Source organism: Centropristis striata, chromosome 15, assembly GCF_030273125.1.
Source record: "Centropristis striata isolate RG_2023a ecotype Rhode Island chromosome 15, C.striata_1.0, whole genome shotgun sequence".
NCBI classification, from domain to species: domain Eukaryota; kingdom Metazoa; phylum Chordata; class Actinopteri; order Perciformes; family Serranidae; genus Centropristis; species Centropristis striata.
In genome coordinates this window covers 2,058,058-2,077,569 of record NC_081531.1, presented here as the reverse complement: position 1 = coordinate 2,077,569, position 19,512 = coordinate 2,058,058, and the positions used below count along the sequence as shown (strand labels likewise).

General features: G+C 41.3%; 1 protein-coding gene across 1 annotated transcript; it reads left to right on the top strand.

Moving 5' to 3' along the window:
* Positions 1-280: 280 nt before the first annotated feature.
* LOC131986948 (alpha-1B adrenergic receptor-like) lies at positions 281-19,512 on the top strand. The gene is made up of 5 exons (XM_059352089.1): positions 281-634; positions 7,558-7,809; positions 8,602-8,992; positions 17,426-17,547; positions 19,195-19,512. The coding sequence occupies exons 1-5, from the start codon at positions 461-463 to the stop codon at positions 19,510-19,512; spliced, it is 1,257 nt and encodes a 418-aa protein (XP_059208072.1). The 5' UTR covers positions 281-460.

Genomic DNA, 19,512 nt, shown 5'->3' with positions numbered 1-19,512 from the left:
CCACATTCAACACTTGGACCATAAAAGGACTCAGAGATCCGTGACCCGCTACTGCAGCGGCGCTCTACCCGAGGAGGAGCTCCCTCCGGCCGGCAGGAGGCACCGCGCTGACCCGCTGCTTCCACCTGCCCGCCTGCCCGCTCCCCCCGGGCCCGGCCCCGGGGGCTCCACCTGCCTCGGCCCCTTCTCACGGGTCCCGTCCCCACTAGACTGCTTTTTATGTTTTAGAGTGCCGGCTACAGGAAAGAGTTGGAAGTAGTTTTGTGATTGAGGAGCCAGAAGAAGCTCCACCATGAGTCTGTGGACTAACGGCTCCTCCGCGGGTCTCTACCCGGGCACCGAGCCTCCGCTGCCGGGCTCCAACTCCTCGTCCAACCGCTCCTTCGGCTCCCAGCCCCGGGGCCCCCCCAGCAGCAGGACGCCGCCCCGCTGGACCTGAGCCGGGCGGGTGCCGGTGGGCATGGTGCTGGCCTTCTTTCATCATGTTCGCCATCGTGGGGAACATCCTGGTCATCCTGTCGGTGGTCTGCAACCGACACCTGCGGATCCCCCACCAACTACTTCATCATCAACCTGGCCATCGCAGACCTGCTGCTGGGCACCACCGTGCTGCCGGGTGTCCGCCACGCTGGAGGTCAGTGGGCTCTTCAAGAGCCCAAAGCATGGCTCCTTCATCACACCCACACAGAAAAACACAACAGACCAAAAGAAAGACACAAAAAAGACACAAAATAACAAAAAAGAAAGACACAAAATGACCAAAAAGACACAAAATGACTAAAAAAAGACACAAAAAAGACACAAAATGACTAAAAAGACACAAAAAAGACACAAATGACCAAAAAAAGACACAAAATGACAAAAAAATACTTAACAGACACAAAATTACCAAAAAAAAAAAGACACAAAAATGACACAAAAAGACACAAAATAACTAAAAAAGACACAAAAATGACACAAAAAGACACAAATGACCAAAAAAGACACAAAATAACTAAAAAAGACACAACAACAGACACAAAACTACCAAAAAAAGACACAAAATGACTTACAAAGACATGAAAAGTATTAATAAATGGACCAAATAGCCCTATAAGGCTCTATAAGACTATATAAGACTCTATAAGACTCTATAAGACTCTATAAGGCTCTATAAGACTATAAGACTCTGTAGAGTTAATGGGAGATTTCATCTCCAGTTCAGGAAAGTAATTATAATTATGCAAAATGTTCTTTTATTGATGTTGAAGCAATTAATCAACTAATCAATTCCTAAACCCATCGATGGGCAGCTTACATGCTGGAGGGAGCCACAGATAGGAGGAACACTTAACCAGATATGATGAAACGGCAGTTAAACATGTTTACAGAGCAGGAAGTGAACATATCTCATGCTCTAATACATGTCAGGGTCGTCAAAAGTATTGTAAATAAAAATATTTCTGTTAAATTTTGGGGTCTTTTTAAAAAAAATCCTTGTTGAGAAAAGGTAATATCGGCTTCAAGAATCGGCCCAAAAAATGGCAGCACAGAGATCAGTGAAGACTGATGTCAAAATAATTGGTATCGGCATTAAAAACCCATATCAGTCGACCTCTTATTCCTAAATACTGTTAGTGGGTCGTCACCATGGTAACATGTTCAACTGGATACTGATACTCAGGATAATATTTGATACTTGATACCACCAGGATAAAAACAAAGAGCCCAAAATGTAACAGAAATATTTTTATCAACAATAAAAATGCAACATGTAAAAATGAGCAGAAGCACAGGTTAAATATTAATAATAAAAACAAACTGCAGCTATGATAAGAAGCTTCAGGTCTGAGGTAGAGCAACAATAAATAAATACAATAAACAACAACAATGAGAACAATATCTTGTTGCTGTGAACAATATCAGGAAGCTTGATGAGTCGACTTTTCTGCTTCATTCTGGGACTAAAAGAGAGAAAATCAGACTTTAGAGAACCAGATCGGATCAGATACAACCTGTTGGGATCGGTTCTGTTCACCACCCTGATCTCTAACAGCAACACTAAATAAAAATAACTTACTGTGATTTATTTTTTATTTTTTATCAGTGCAACAACAGCAGAACAACATTAATTACAAGAAGTAATTTTGTGCATTTGTACACTGAACTTTTAAGATTTCATGTTTTTGTTCATTTTGTGTCTGTTTTGTGTCTTTTTTTGTGTCATTTTTGTTAATTTTGTGTCTTTTTTTGTTCATTTTGTGTCTTTTTTTGTGTCATTTTTGTTCATTTTGTGTCTTTTTTTTGTCTTTTTTGTGCCATTTTTGTTAATTTTGTGTCTTTTTTGTTCATTTTGTGGTTTATTTTTGTGCATTTTTACACTGAACTTTTAAGATTTCATGTTTTTGTTCATTTTTGTTAATTTTGTGGTTTATTTTTGTGTCATTTTTGTTAATTTTGTGTCTTTTTTTGTTCATTTTTGTTAATTTTGTGTCTTTTTGTGTCATTTTTGATAATTTTGTGTATTTTTTTGTTAATTTTGTGTCTTTTTTGTGTCATTTTTGTTAATTTTGATAAAGATATATATGCTCCTCAGCTTCTGCTCACCATGCTGCCTTCATTCTGACACGCTGGGATCTGTTCTACATCTTCACCTCATAACTGTTCTTTATACCTTAACCCATAGGAACCTATGGTGACACCATGTAACACTTTACATCTTCTATAATCTCCCATTTTCAGCTTCATGCTTCACATTAACTCATTAAACCCCTCAGAGTCGTATACTCACCACCTGGTGTGGTGGTCATGTGACTCTGACAGGAAGTGATTTCTCCATAATGAGGCTGTGTCTGGAAACAGAAAAGTGAAAAAGCAGCTAATTTCAAAAAGCTTATTTTTTTGTTACGAGACTCAGTTTAAACCCATTTAACCATTCCGACCATGTTTCCTGAACAAATTAAAGTCACAACTGTGATATATGTTATGGAGATGCAAACAAAAAGGCACATGGTTATTTTTTGTTATTTTGTGTCTTTTTTTGGTCACCTTGTGTTATTTTCTTTGCCATTTTGTATCTTTCTATGGTCCGTGGGAGTTGATTTGGCCACATTTAATTCAATTCAACTTTATTTATAGAGCGCATTCCATGCACAAGGCAGACTCAATGTGCTTCACAATGGATATACATAACTACAGTTAAAAAAACAAAACACAGAAAGACAAACAAACAATTCAAAAATAAATAAATTACAAATGAATTGAAGAGTGCAGGTAGACAAGCTATGCCATATTCACCACATACACACTGACTTACTCACACACACACACACACACACACACAGTTCAACCGAATGCTGCTGAAAAAAGATTTTTAGGTTTTTAATGTGTTTTTATAAATGTCTACTGATGTTTGACTGAGTCAGGCAGGGCGTTCCACTTTCTCTGGCATAAAGACTAAAAGCTGCTCCTCCTTCTGTGGATCTGGTGTGAGGGATGAGTTCTATGTTTTATGTTTTATTAAAGGATCCCCATTAGTTTGTGCCGTGGCAGTCCGCTAGTCTTCCTGGGGTCAAAACATGCCAACAAGCAACTACTTTAAGTAAAAATACATTAGAAATACATTAGAAAAGTGCAGCACAAATTAAAAAGACAGTTTGTAGAATCAAGCCATTAAATTATAGCCATTTGGATTAAATGTTTAGGAATAATTGATCAAGTGCATTTGATCAGAAAACAAATAAAATACAAAAAAAACCCAACCAACCAACCAACCAACCAACCCACCCACCCACCCACCCACCCACCCACCAACCAACCATCCAACCAACCAACCATCCAACCAACCAACCAACCCCCACACCAACCATCCAACCAACCAACCCACCCACCCACCAACCAACCAACCATCCAACCATCCAACCGACCAACCAACCAACCAACCAACCAACCAACCAACCAACCCACCCACCCACCAACCATCCAACCAACCAACCCACCCACCCACCAACCCACCAACCAACCAACCAACCAACCATCCAACCATCCAACCGACCAACCAACCAACCATCCAACCAACCAACCAACCAACCAACCATCCAACCATCCAACCGACCAACCAACCAACCATCCAACCAACCAACCATCCAACCAACCAACCAACCAACCAACCCACCCACCCACCCATCCACCCACCAACCAACCAACCAACCAACCAACCATCCAACCAACCAACCAACCAACCCACCCACCAACCATCCAACCAACCAACCCACCCACCCACCAACCCACCAACCAACCAACCAACCAACCATCCAACCATCCAACCGACCAACCATCCAACCAACCAACCCACCCACCCACCAACCCACCAACCAACCAACCAACCAACCATCCAACCAACCAACCAACCAACCAACCAACCAACCAGTCCAGCTTTAACCAGTGTGATTGATTGTAATCCTGGACATCATGAACCAGTCAAACATGGCTTCTATAAAGAGAAGCGTCCTTCCAACCAAGCGTTGACCAGGTGTTGCTGGGTGCTAGTGAGGAGCTGAGGTGCTTTATAAACCAGGAGCCGGTCCTTGTTCTAACTGGTTCTAACTGGTAACCAGTGCAGAGCTCTGAGGACGCTGTGGTGTGTTGGTGTGTCTTGGTGCCAGTGAGAATACGTGCAGCTGCATTTTGAACTGGTTGTGACCTTTGAATACTTGATTTGGAGATTCCAGTGAATAAACCATTACAGTACTCTAGTCCAGCTGTTCTCAACCTGGGGGTCCCGACCCCAATTGGGGTCGCGAGATGATTTCTGGGGGTCGCCAAATCATTTTGGAAGTCAGCTCTGTCTCCACTGTGTTAAAGTGTTCATGTGTTTTAGTCATTTAATGTCTTTTTTTTGTCATTTTGTGTCCTTTTTTAGTCATTTTGTGTCTTTTTTGGTCATTTTGTGTCTTTTTGTGGTCATTTTGTGTCTTTTTTGGTAATTTCATGTCTTTTTTTGGTCATTTTGTGTCTTTTTTTTATCATTTTGTGGTCAGTTTGTGTCTTTTTTTGGTCATTTTGTGTCTTTTTTTGGTCATTTTGTCTCTTTTTTTTGTCATTTTGTCTCTTTTTTGATCATTTTGTGTCATCTTATGGTCAATTTGATTCTTTTTTGGGTACTTTTGTGTCTTTTCTGACAAATGCCAAAGTAGCAAGTTATTACTTTACTCTGTCTTGAAGCTGACTGTTTCTAGTTGTTGTCTGCTTCATTTTTTGTCCAAAATTTGTCTGATCTGAACTGTGTGTGGAGATTGTGTTCAGTGAGTGGGGGTCTTTGATAACATGCATGTTAAATTGGGGGTCGCGACTCAAAAAGGTTGAGAACTACTGCTCTAGTCTACTCGTTATAAATGCGTGGATTCATATTTCTGAGTGGGATTTTGACAGAAAGCCTCTCAGTTTAGAGATATTTCTGAGATGATAGACAGATGATCTGGTGATGTGGTTGATATGACTTCTGATATTTACATTGCTGTCGATAACTACACCCAGATTCCTTGCTGCTGTTTTAGCTTCTGGTTCTGGATTACCAGTTGTTGTTTTTCTTCATATTTAACTTACTTCTTTATTCCACATGAGATGACAAACACACAAACACACACAACATGGTCTAAAATGACCCTCATTCACTTCTCATGTTATTCAATGCTGCTGTGTGTTTCTGTGCTCTATCTTTTTAAATTTATTTTATGACTGAATAGTCAAAGTATTATCTGAATGTCTTTTTTTATTGCAACCGATCATTATCCTTTTATACTTTATGAAGAAAAATAGTTTTTGTATTATTACATCAAGTTTACACACATGGGTCAATAATGACTCATTCATCTAAATTTGATTTAAAATGAAATGACCTAATACTATAATAATAGTAGTAAATTGTTTCAAATAGTTACTGTAGCAGTAAGAGACACTCATATGTTTAATATATTTAACATGTTTATGTCTTATTTTGTCACATATACAGTGGATCGGGAAGGTTTTCACTTTTCCACATTTTTTTATGTTTCAGCCTTATTCCAAAATTCATTTTTCCTTAAAATTATTCACATAACACCCCATAATGAAATGTTTGACCCATGTTGTGCATTAGAAGCAGTAGTAATGATACAAAAAGGGTTTTTATTCAAAAAGTAAGAAATGAAAACATAAAATTAGGATGTATGATGATCAAAAACAAGTTGATTTAGGAAAACCTGCAATACTGAATGATGAAATTAATTTATTGCAAGGACATAGAATATAAAAACTTAGTGGTGTCACTGACCATGTTGTGCATCAGAAGGTTAATAAGACAGATGAGGAGAAGCTCTTAAAGTTTCACTTTAACATATAATCATGTCTCATCCTGCCTCCAGGCTCTGCTTGTTTTCTTTGATATTAAAAGCAGAATTCTCAGAAACGACGTCAAGTTCCCATTATCATTATACCATTATCTGGACTAGACCCAATATATACACTGCTAGATCTACAGCAGGGCTCTCAAACTGCCGGCCCGCGGGCCAATTGCGGCCCTCGTGACGATATTTTGTGGCCCCCACCTTGATATGAAAGTTTAATGTGAGTTTTATATGAATGTTGTGTGGAAGGTCCCTTTATTGTTTCACTTGTTTCTATGACGACGTTAACAAACAGAAAGGCAGCTGCTACCGGACCGTTTATTATTATTATTATTATTATTATTATTATTATTATTATTATCTGCTGTGTTGTTGTTACCGCAAGAAGTGGAAATGTTATGTAATGTCATTTTGTGTCTTTTTTGGTCATTTTGTGTCTTTTTTAAATAATTTAGTGTTTTTTCAGTCATTTTGTGTCTTTTTGGTCATTGTGTCTTTTTTTTGTAATTTTGTCTCTTTTTTTGGTAATTTCGTGTCTTTTTTAAGTAATTTTTTTTTCTGTCATTTTGTGTCTTTTTTAGTAATTCTGTGTCTTTTTTGGTCATTTTGTGTCTTTTTTTGGTCATTTCGACACTGCCTCCAGTGGCCCCAAGGTAATTTGACTTTGAGACCCCTGATCCAGAGTAAAGACAATGCCCAAAACATGTTTTATTTCCTTTTGAATATTGTTCCAAAAATCAAAAAGTTTTGGGCAATACAACATACTGTTTTATTTAAAAATAAATGTAAAAATAAATGGCTTGAATCTGCTGTATTATTCATGTTTTACAAATGATTTAACCTGAGCCAGGCCTTACCACAATGATAATCATATCACAGTCATAGTCATATTTTTTATAACATACTGGTATTGGATCGGTACTCGGTATCGGCCGATACCCACAGCACAAGTATCAGGATCGGTATCGGGGGAGAAAAAATGTTATCGGAACATCTCTAGTTAGATTCCTGTTGTACCTTACACAATTTTGATATCACCCCTTTCTTTGTCTCTCCTTCTGTATATGCCATTAATAATTCTTCTCGTTTCGATGGGGCTTTACAAATATTCTGCCACTCCTCATGTGTCTGAAGGTAATGTCTCAGCTGTAAAATCTGGGCGGATTACCAGTTTTAAGTCCTTCCTGTCCTGCAGGTCCTGGACCACTGGGTGTTTGGTCGGATCTTCTGTGACATCTGGGCGGCGGTGGACGTGCTGTGCTGCACGGCGTCCATCATGTCTCTGTGCGTCATCTCCATCGACCGATACATCGGCGTCCGCTACCCGCTGCAGTACCCGATGATCGTCACCGAGAAGCGGGCGCTGCTCGCCATGCTGGGCGTCTGGATCCTCGCCATCGTCATCTCCATCGGCCCGCTGCTGGGCTGGAAGCAGCCGCCGTCACAGGTACGCAGACTATGGTAATCAGTTTGTCCACAACGTGTTTTAAGAGAAGTTTTTAGGTCCTGAGAGTTTCTGTAAGAGCAGATTTAATGTTAATTGTTGTGTGTGTCATGGTCCGATTGTGATTGGCGGGTCAGCCTATATAGGCGGGAACCTTTTGGGGGCTCGTCAGGTGTTTTCCAACCGGAAGAGGAAAAACAGTTTTTGACAGCTACGCTACGCTCCGTGCGGATGTATTTAAGAGAGAAAGTGTGATTAAAGCATGAGATGTTAAATAAATGGACTGGTTTGCATCTAATCTGAAAAGCAACTGGACTCTCATTCATCATTCATGGCAAAGTCAAAGCGTGCCAGTTAGTTTTCCTGTTGAAATGCCTCAGTGGCTTAAAGCATTGGCTTAGCTTCTACAGTTTCTGTGTGAAATAAACTCAACACGTTTTATAACCAACGTTGACCTCTAGGGGCGGCTGGGGCTCAGTTGGTAGAGCGGGTTTCCCACCGATCGGAGGGTTGGTGGTTCGATCCCCGACCATGGCAGCCTACATGTTGAAGTATCCTTGAGCAAGATACTGAACCCCAAATGGCTCCAGATGCTGCGTTCATAGGTGTGTGAATGAATTCCTGCTGGTGGCAGGTGGCAGCGTTTAGGGTAGCCTCTGCCACCAGGATGAATGTGTGGGTGAATGAGTGAATGAGTCAGTCTGTGGTGTAAAACGCTTTGAATGGTCACAAAGCGACTAGAAAAGTGATATATAAGTGCAGGCCCAGTTACCATTGTACCATTTACCTCTGCAGGACGACACCGTGTGCCTCATCACCGAGGAACCGTTCTACGCCCTGTTCTCCTCGCTCGGTTCCTTCTACATCCCTCTGGCCGTCATCCTCGCCATGTACTTCCGCGTCTACATCGTGGCCAAACGCACCACCAAGAACCTGGAGGCCGGCGTGATGAAGGAGCGCCAGGAGAACTCGGAGCTCACCCTGAGGATCCACTGCAGGAACCAGCAGATCCAGGATATATGCCCCGCCCCCAAGCCCGGAGGGGGCGTGGCCTCGGCCGCACGCAGCGCGCTCACCGTCAAACTGCTCAAGTTCTCCAGAGAGAAGAAGGCGGCCAAGACGCTGGGCGTGGTGGTGGGAATGTTCATCCTGTGCTGGCTGCCCTTCTTCCTGGCTCTGCCCATCAGTACGTTCCATCCAATCATTAACACCACATATACAATACATTGTTTTAAAGCTGCTCTCAGTCAATCATTAGACACATTAAACATTAAAAACTGTACAAGAGAAAACAACCAAAAATAGACAAGCACACGATTAAAAAGGGAAACTGTCATTTTGTGTCTTTTTTGGGTCATTTTGTGTCTTTTTTTGGTCATTTTGTGTCATTTTTTGGTCCTTTTGTGTCTTTTTTGTCATTTTGTGTCATTTTTTGGTCCTTTTGTGTCATTTTTTGTTATTTTGTGTCTTTTTTTGGTCACCTTGTGTTATTTTTCGGTCATTTTGTGTCTTTTTGTCATTTTCTTCGCCATTTGGTATCTTTTTATGGTCATTTTGTGTCTTTTTTTGGTCATTTGTGTCTATTTTGGTCTCTTTTACAACATTCGTGTTTATCAGACTAGTGCAGTAGGAAGTATGTATTCGTCTGCAACTCCATAAAACTCTTACTTTTCATAAGGTACCACACCATCCAGCACATACACACTGAAAATTGATATTCGCTGGAAACTATTAGAATATTATTGGAAAACGGAACCTTGTAGCCACTTTAAAACTCCTAAAGATAGGTAGGATAAATAGACTTCAGATGAGATGAGTCAGGGAAAATGAAATGTTCTGATCTGCTGCATGTGAATATTTCTGCACACTGGGGTCCCTGAACACTCTGTGAGTTGCATAATTTGGGTATAATCCTAAACTAATGAAGGTACGATGAGCAGTAGTTGGTGTATTCAGACAGTCACTTTGTTTTCCTTCAGATATTTGAGGGTTAAAATGTGATATTGAGCACATTATTTTCTCCATATTCTAAATATTTAGCATGAGCAGCCTCGGGTCCCACATCATCAGCCAATCAGCTGTCAGAGTTTCTGGGACAAAGTGTTGTTTTCTCACAGTGACGGAGAGGAGATCAGGACAGGAAGTGAAATACTTATTGTTTCTTTATTTTTCTGTGGTGGATTTCCCACAACATGGCGGGTGGAGTGAGGCCAGCCTTCCCCCTCCGGCTGGTACGACAGATTAAAGCTGAGCCTGGGATTAGACCAGTTGGACAGGAAGTTGTTTATGTTCGTAGTTACTGAGCGAGCCGCGTCAGAACCAATGAATCACAGCCGAGGAGCTCTGTGCTCACTAGAAAAAGACACAAAATGACCAAGAAATTACATAAAATTCAGCAAAAAAGGACTCAAAATGACCACAAAATTACATAAAATTAAGCAAAAAAGGACTCAAAATGACCACAAAATTACATAAAATTCAGCAAAAAAGGACTCAAATTTGACCACAAACTGACAAAAAATTACCACAAAAAGACACAAAATGACCAATAAAAGACACAAAATTGCCCAAAAGAGAAACAAAGTGACCAAAAAAGACACAAAATGACCAAAAAAGACACAAAATGGACCAGAAAAGAAACAAAATGACCAAAAAAGACACAAAATGACCAAAAAAGACACAAAACAGCCCAAAAAAGACACAAAATGGCCCAAAAAAGAAACAAAATGACAAAAAAAGAAACAAAATGACCAAAAAAAGACACAAAATGACCAAAAAGACACAAAATGACTAAAAACAGACACAAAATGACCAAAAAAGACACAAAATGACCAAAAAAGACACAAAATGACCAAAAAAGAAACAAAATGACCAAAAAAAGACACAAAATGACCAAAAAGACACAAAATGACTAAAAAAAGACACAAAATGACCAAAAAAGAAACAAAATGACCAAAAAAGACACAAAACAGCCCAAAAAAGACACAAAATGACTAAAAAAAGACACAAAATGGACCAGAAAAGACACAAAATGACCAAAAAAGAAACAAAATGACTAAAAAAAGACACAAAATGACCAAAAAGACACAAAATGACTAAAAAAAGACACAAAATTACCAAAAAAGACACAAAATGACCAAAAAAGAAACAAAATGACAAAAAAAAGACACAAAATGACCAAAAAAGACACAAAATGGACCAAAAAAGACACAAAATGATCAAAAAAGACACAAAACAGCCCAAAAAAGAAACAAAATGACAAAAAAAGAAACAAAATGACAAAAAAAAGACACAAAATGGACCAGAAAAGACACAAAATGACTAAAAAAAGACACAAAATGACCAAAAAAAGACACAAAATGACCAAAATGAAATGACCAGTGAAATTCTATTGAGAGAAAAACTGACATGCCCAGTTTATGCTGATAACAGTCCGTGTTTCTCTGCAGTTAATGTGTTATTGTGTCCTCTAGTGTGTGTGTCTTTGTGCGTCCTGGGGACCCTCTACAGTGTGAAGCTGCATAAATCAGAATGAGACTCTTGTGGTTTCAATGGGCCCAATGTTCTTCATGTGTGATGATGTCACAGTCTGTACAGGGTTCGACTCCCTCTGACCTTTGACCCTCACAAGAAAAACACCTTGTTTCTCAAAATGACAAGCAGATTTCAAAGACAGGTCGTTCATTTCCTTTTCCATTCGACTGGTTTCTGTCTTTTTCTACGTTTCCAGTCTGTAACTAGCAGTTTGTTTCCACTCCGTCCTGATATTTGCTGCTTATCAGAAAATCCTTCTTCAAACTAAATTAGATTCCTGCCGTAAAAACAGGAATGGAAGTTATTCGTGATTTCCTAAAAAGGCTCCTGAGGGAATAAAGAGGTTTAATATGAGCAGGCTGATCCTCTGATGCTCAGAGAAACACTTCTGTGATCAGAGGATTCAGCCTGTTCAGGTTCAAACTCACCGTTTGTTTTCTCTGAGATCAGACGGACGCCGCCACCGGTCCAACAGCAGGGACGCCCCCCCCCCCCGCCGCCAGGAGTCCTCATAGCCACTACAGGACTAAAGCATGGAGCACCTTCAGTCTTCTCTTCTCAACGGCTTTAACACAAACTCTTAATGAACCCTCCGGGAGGAAAACTTGTACATTTTTAAGTAAAATGAATAAATTTTGAGCACTTTGAGAGCTAAATGAGAGCAAACACCTCACGGAACATTTTTCAGTCAGGAGATACCGTATTATAGAATCTATATTGTTTCCTGCTGTGACCTTTAGGTGCTCGTTAGGGGTCATTTAGTGTCTTTTTTGGTCATTTTGTGTCTTTTTTTTTGTCATTTTGTGTCTTTTTTGGTAATTTTGTGTCTTTTTGGGGTCAATCTGCATCTTTTTTGGTCATTTTGTGTCTTTTTTTTGGTCATTTTGTGTCTTTTTTGGTCATTTTGTGTCTTTTTTGGTCATTTTGTGGTCATTTTTTGTCAGTTTGTGGTCAATTTGAGTCCTTTTTTGCTTAATTTTATGTAATTTTGTGGTAAATTTGAGTCCTTTTTTGTGACGTTAAGGTGCTCGTTAGGGGTCATTTTGTCTTTTTTGGTCATTTTGTCTTTTTGGTCATTTTGAGTCTTTTTGCGGTGATTTTGTGTCTTTTTGTGGTCATTTTGTGTCTTTTTGCATCTTTTTGTGGTCATTTCGTGTCTTTTTGTGGTCAATTTGTGTCTTTTTTCCTTTATGGAGTGATGTTGATAAATGACCAGAGTCCGGGAGAAAATCTTGTACATTTTTAAGTAAAATGAATACATTTTGAGCACTTTGAGAGCTAAATGAGAGCAAACACCTCACGGAACATTTTTCAGTCAGGAGATACCGTATTATAGAATCTATATTGTTTCCTACTGTGACCTTTAGGTGCTCGTTAGGGGTCATTTCGTGTCTTTTTTGGTCATTTTGTGTCTTTTTTTTGGTCATTTTGTGTCTTTTTTGGTCATTTTGTGTCTTTTTTTTGGTCATTTTGTGGTCATTTTTTGTCAGTTTGTGGTCAATTTGAGTCCTTTTTTGCTTAATTTTATGTAATTTTGTGGTAAATTTGAGTACTTTTTTGTGACATTAAGGTGCTCGTTAGGGGTCATTTTGTGTCTTTTTTGGTCATTTTGTGTCTTTTTGGTCATTTCGAGTCTTTTTTTGGTCATTTTGTGTCTTTTTGTGGTCATTTTGTGTCTTTTTGTGGTCATTTTATGTCTTTTTGCGGTCATTTTGTGTCTTTTTGTGGTCATTTTGTGTCTTTTTTGGTCATTTTGTCTTTTTGGTCATTTTGAGTCTTTTTGCGGTCATTTTGTGTCTTTTTGCGGTCATTTTGTGTCTTTTTGCGGTCATTTTGTGTCTTTTTGTGGTCATTTTGTGTGTTTTTGTGGTCTTTTTGTGTCTTTTTGCGTCTTTTTGTGGTCATTTTGCGTCTTTTTGTGGTCATTTCGTGTCTTTTTGTGGTCAATTTGTGTCTTTTTTCCTTTATGGAGTGATGTTGATAAATGAACAGAGTCCGGGAGAAAATCTTGTACATTTTTAAGTAAAATTAATCAATTTGAGAGCTAAATGAGAGCAAACACCTCACGGAACATTTTTCAGCCAGGAGATACCGTATTATAGAATCTATATTGTTTCCTACTGTGACGTTTAGGTGCTCGTTAGGGGGGTCATTTCGTGTCTTTTTTGGTCATTTTGTGTCTTTTTTGGTCATTTTGTGTCTTTTTTTTGGTCATTTTGTGTCTTTTTGTGGTCATTTTTTGTCAGTTTGTGGTCAATTTGAGTCCTTTTTTGCTTAATTTTATGTAATTTTGTGGTAAATTTGAGTACTTTTTTGTGACATTAAGGTGCTCGTTAGGGGTCATTTTGTGTCTTTTTTGGTCATTTTGTGTCTTTTTGGTCATTTCGAGTCTTTTTTTGGTCATTTTGTGTCTTTTTGTGTCGTTTTGCGTCTTTTTGTGGTCATTTTGTGTCTTTTTGTGGTCATTTTGCGTCTTTTTGTGGTCATTTTGTGTCTTTTTGTGTCGTTTTGCGTCTTTTTGTGGTCATTTTGCGTCTTTTTGTGGTCATTTTGTGTCTTTTTGTGGTCATTTTGCATCTTTTTGTGGTCATTTTGTGTCTTTTTGTGGTCAATTTGTGTCTTTTTTCCTTTATGGAGTGATGTTGATAAATGACCAGAGTCCGGGAGAAAATCTTGTAAATTTTTAAGTAAAATTAATAAATTTTGAGCACTTTGAGAGCTAAATGAGAGCAAACACCTCACGCAACATTTTTCAGCCAGGAGATACCGTATTATAGAATCTATATTGTTTCCTGCTGTGACCTTTAGGTGCTCGTTAGGGGGGTCCCGCAAAAAAATTTTTTGGCCATTTTGTGTCTTTTTTGGTAGTTTTTTGTCTTTTTTGGTCATTTTGTGTCTTTTTGCGGTCAATCTGCATCTTTTTTGGTCATTTTGTGTCTTTTTTGGTCATTTTGTGTCTTTTTGCGGTCATTTTGTGTCTTTTTTTGGTCATTTTGTGTCTTTTTTGGTCATTTTGTGTCTTTTTGCGGTCAATCTGCATCTTTTTTGGTCATTTTGTGTCTTTTTTTGTGGATTTGTTTCTTTTTGTGACCAATTTGTGTCTATTTGTGGTCAATTTGTGTCTTTTTTTGGCCATTTTGCATCTTTTTTGGTCATTTTGTGTCTTTTTTTGGTCATTTGGTGTCTTTTTGTGGTCAATTTGTGTCTTTTTTCCTTTATGGAGTGATGTTGATAAATGGGAGTTTCTTCTTCTGTTCAGGGTCAGATTGACTCCAACAGGATCTACAGGATCATCTCAATAAATCAGAATATGATGTAAAGTTCATTTCAGTAGTTCAAGTCAAACAGCCCCAACCAAGTATTGAGTCATATAGAAGACAGACTGTTCAGACGACAACATTTATATATTCAACAGACTTTTTAAACATGGTCTTTTGTAAAAAAAAAAAAAGGAGGAGGAGGAGGAGGAGAGAAAGAAGGAGGAAGAGGAGGAGAGAAAGAAAGAAGGAGGAGGAGGAAGAGAGAAAGAAGGAGGAAGAGGAGGAGGAGGAGAGAAAGAAAGAAGGAGGAGGAGGAGGAAGAGGGAAAGAAGGAGGAGGAGGAGGAGGAGGAGGAGGAAGAGGGAAAGAAGGAGGAGGAGGAGGAGGAGGAGGAGGAAGAGAGAAAGAAGGAGGAGGAGGAGGAAGAGAGAAAGAAGGAGGAAGAGGAGGAGGGGAGAGAAAGAAGGAGGAAGAGGAGGAGGAGGAAGAAGTAGAAAGAGGAGGAAGAGAGAAGAAAGAAGGAGGAGGAGGAGGAGGGGAGAGAAAGAAGGAGGAGGAGGAGGAGGAGAAAGAAGGAGGAAGAGGAGGAGGAGGAAGAAGGAGAAAGAGGAGGAGGAGGAGGAGGAGGGGAGAGAAAGACAGAGGAGGAGGAAGAGAGAAAGAAGGAGGAAGAGGAGGAGAGAAAGAAAGAAGGAGGAGGAGGAGGAGGAGGAAGAGAGAAAGAAGGAGGAAGAGGAGGAGGAGGAGAGAAAGAAAGAAGGAGGAGGAGGAGGAGGAAGAGGGAAAGAAGGAGGAGGAGGAGGAGGAAGAGAGAAAGAAGGAGGAGGAGGAGGAAGAGAGAAAGAAGGAGGGAGAGGAGGAGGGGAGAGAAAGAAGGAGGAAGAGGAGGAGGAGGAAGAAGTAGAAAGAGGAGGAGGAGGAGAGAAAGAAAGAAGGAGGAGGAGGAGGAGGGGAGAGAAAGAAGGAGGAGGAGGAGGAGGAGAAAGAAGGAGGAAGAGGAGGAGGAGGAAGAAGGAGAAAGAGGAGGAGGAGGAGGAGAGAAAGAAAGGAGGAGGAGGAGGAGGGGAGAGAAAGAAGGAGGAGGAGGAAGAGAGAAAGGAGGAGGAGGAGGGGGGGGAGAAAGAAGGAGGAAGAGGAAGAAGTAGAAAGAGGAGGAGGAGGAGGAGGAGGAGGAAGAAGGAGAAAGAGGAGGAGGAGGAGAGAAAGAAAGAAGGAGAAGAGGAGGAGGAGGAGGAGGGGAGAGAAAGAAGGAGGAGGAGGAGGAGGAGAAAGAAGGAGGAAGAGGAGGAGGAGGAAGAAGGAGAAAGAGGAGGAGGAGGAGGATTTTAGTGTAAAGTGATTTTATGCTTCAGTTGTTAAACCAGGAGCAGTGATAACAGCAGGAGATGATTCAGGAAGGTGATGGTGTCAGTGATGCAGCGCTGCTTTCTGCTGAGTCGTCATCTGCAGAGACTCACCCTCCACCTCCTCATCTGGGCCACACCTCCTGCTCACTTTAGCTCTTTTTGTCATTTTGTGTCTATATGCAGTCAATTTGTGTCTTTTTGCGGTCAATCTGCATCTTTTTTGGTCATATTTTTGGTCATTTTGTGCCTATTTGCAGTCAATTTGTGTCTTTTTTGGTAATTTTGTGTCTATTTGTGGTCAATCTGCATCTTTTTTGGTCATCTTGTCCTGGATCAGGGATTCTGCTTACATGAAACCCAAAATAACTTCTTGCCGTCTCTGAAGGAGAATCACCAAACTTGGAGGACAGTGTTGCATCATGGGAAGGCGTCCTATGTGTTTCTCGCGGCGGCGGCCGGTTCTTCTTTTATAGTCAGAGCCGGCAGGATGGCCTTACAAGTCCATGCTGAGGGGGAAATAATCCACCTGGTCAGGACTCTGTGGTATCTGGAGAACATCAAAAACCTGATCCTCCTCAATCCCCCTCAATCCTCCTCAATCCCCCTGAACCCTCTAGACTCCTCCAGAGTCCTCCAGAGTCCTCCAGAGTCCACTGAACCCAGCAAATCCTCCCAAAGCCTCTAAAAACCTCCAACATGCCACAGATCTGCTGATTCATCCACAGGTCACCTCCTCTCTGATCCCCAGGACACAGGAGAGGAGACGAGGAGAGGAGGGGAGGAGAGGAGGGAGGGGAGGAGAAGAGGAGAGAGGAGACACGGGAGAGGAGACGAGGAGAGGAGGGGAGGAGACGAGGAGGGAGGGGAGGAGACGAGGAGACACAGGAGAGGAGACGAGGAGAGGAGGGGAGGAGACGAGGAGGGAGGGGAGGAGACACAGGAGAGGAGACAAGGAGGGAGGGGAGGAGACACAGGAGGGAGGAGAGCAGACAAGGAGGGAGGGGAGGAGACAAGGAGGGAGGGGAGGAGACAAGGAGAGAGGAGAGGAGAAACAGGAGGGAGGAGAGGAGACGAGGAGAGGAGACACAGGAGAGGAGACAAGGAGGGAGGAGAGGAGACAAGGAGAGAGGAGTCATTTGGCCTCATTCACTATAGAAATGTTCTTATTTGCAGGCAGGCAGGAGCCTGTTCATTCCTATGAAAGTCTGTCAATGGTGCATGTATAAAGTGATCTTCCTCACCTCCTCTTGCTCTTCTACATTATTATTATTATTATTATTATGGTGTTCCTCAGGGCAACACCGCCCCCTGCTGGCCAAACATCTGATTCACTGTTATTAACATCTGATTTTATATTTACAGAGTTTAGGATTCCTTAATTCTTGTTTTCTCATCTGGTACATGTGTGTGTGTGTGTGTGTGTGTGTGTGTGTGTGTGTGTGTGTGTGTGTGTGTGTGTGTGTGTGTGTGTGTGTTCAGGCTCGTTCAACAACAGTCTCCGTCCTCCTGAAACTTTCTTCAAAGTTATTTTCTGGTTGGGATACTTCAACAGCTGCCTGAACCCGATTATCTACCCCTGCTACAGCCGCGAGTTCAAACAGGTACAAATACTACTACTAATACTACTGTTAGTACTGCTAGTACTGTGACTCTGCTACAGCCGCGAGTTCAAATATATACGACTGCTAAAGACAAAGATTTACTGGACACAGGAGAGGAGACAAGGAGCTGATATCTGTGCTCTCTTTAAACTACCAGACTCTGTTGACAGAATCAGTGATTTTAGCTGAAGGAACACAGAAGTGTTGTTTATGACCTGGTGTTGTTTTGTTGTTTATGACCTGGTGTTGTTTTGTTGTTTATGACCTGGTGTTGTTTTGTTGTTTATGATCTGGTGTTGTTTTGTTGTTTATGACCTGGTGTTGTTTTGTTGTTTATGACCTGGGGCCTCATGTATCAAACAGTACGTAGCTTTCATACTAAAGATGGCGTACTCCCAAAACTAGGAAAGTACGTACGCAAACTCACCTCCACATGTATCAAACTGTTCTTACGCAGGTTCAGCACCTTTCCTTGATACATCCCAACCAGCTGGAACTGAGCGCACATGCACGAGCCACCAGCCACGCCCGGCTCCTCCCCAAAATTAATACGCAAATGACTATAAATCGCCAGCATGCCCGCTGATTATCGACAAAACAACGACAAATCAACTTACTGCCACTGCAGCAGGTGGACGTGGTGATCTCCGGGGTGGAGGCAGGAAAAATGAGCTTTTTAGTGCCTCAGGTGTGGGATCAGCAACAAGGTTGTTAATGCAGCCGGATCAGAGAGCTGCACCATGACAGAAGGTCCCTCCACACATGCTCCTTCTAAACGCCACCGTTATTGAGTGAGGTCAGAGCCGTTAGAGCTGCCAGTGCGTAATGCTGCCAAAATCATTTTTACGCATCAGTTTATTAGCCACACTTAACTTGTTGTCCCAATTAAACATCACATACGGGATCAAATATGCACCACACCTGACTTATTCTGGAAGGATTTCCAACACACGTTTTTTCTCCGGGGAGAGGGATCTGTGGTCATGGATCGCTGTGCACCTGCAGCGTTAACATCTCCATAATAATAATAATAATAATAATAATAATAATAATAACCCATGTTAAACCAAAGGAGAAACGATCGGCACTTTGACACAGTAATTAAGGAGGTTAACTGTGAAAAATGTGTGCGCTCCATAATCAGAATCACTTCATTGATCTCCGGAGGGAAATTCGGTATATAGCAGAATATATAGTCTTAAGAAAATATACAATCTTAACATCAAAACATACAGACTTCAGCATACTATCATTGCACCAGTCAGCAGCAGTATGCAGGTGAAGTCTAAAATATGATAATAGATGAAAGAAAATCATCTATGCCCTCATATTTAGAACGGGTTATTAATGGTGGAAAACGGCATTTTCCTTCCATTTTCAGAGAGCTATGACCTATAAAAATAATAAGTTGTGTGTAGTTTGAGTTTAGACATGAAACATGTTTTAAATAGAGCATAAAGACAGTAGTTTCTGCCAAACAAAAGTTTGCGGAGCGGTCCGCAAATTCTCACGGCAAGTTCACTTTTTATACATGTGGCGTGTGCGGAAAAAACAGTGTACGCAATGTTTTTGTGTGTACGCAGCGTTGATACATGAGGCCCCTGGTGTTGTTTTGTGGTTTATGACTTTGTGTTGTTTTGTTTCCAGGCGTTCATCCGGATCCTCCGCTGCCGTTGGAAGAGGAAGCGTCAGGGCTGGCAGGCGTACTATAACTACCGCAGCCACCAGGGCTCCAACACCTCGTCCTTCCTCAACGGCAGCCAGCAGACGCTGTCCTCCGTCAGCGCCAGCCCGCGCTGCGTCGCCTCCAGGCTCCGCCCCCCTCCCTGGCCCTCCTCCTCCTCCTCCGACCGAGAGCTCCTCCCCGGGTCGACCGGCGGGCGGCGGCCGAGCCCGGTGTCCCCGCTCGCCAAGGACGCAAGGAGAGAGGCGGCGGCGAACGGTCGGAGTGTGAACAAACTCTGA

Excerpts from the sequence above, each read along its gene's own strand:
- LOC131986948 (XM_059352089.1), top strand. The coding sequence starts at position 461 with ATGGTGCTGGCCTTCTTTCATCATGTTCGCCATCGTGGGGAACATCCT. Across the intron at positions 8,993-17,425 it reads CTTCCTGGCTCTGCCCATCA|GCTCGTTCAACAACAGTCTC; the intron begins GTACGTTCCATC and ends GTGTGTGTTCAG. Across the intron at positions 17,548-19,194 it reads ACAGCCGCGAGTTCAAACAG|GCGTTCATCCGGATCCTCCG; the intron begins GTACAAATACTA and ends TTTTGTTTCCAG.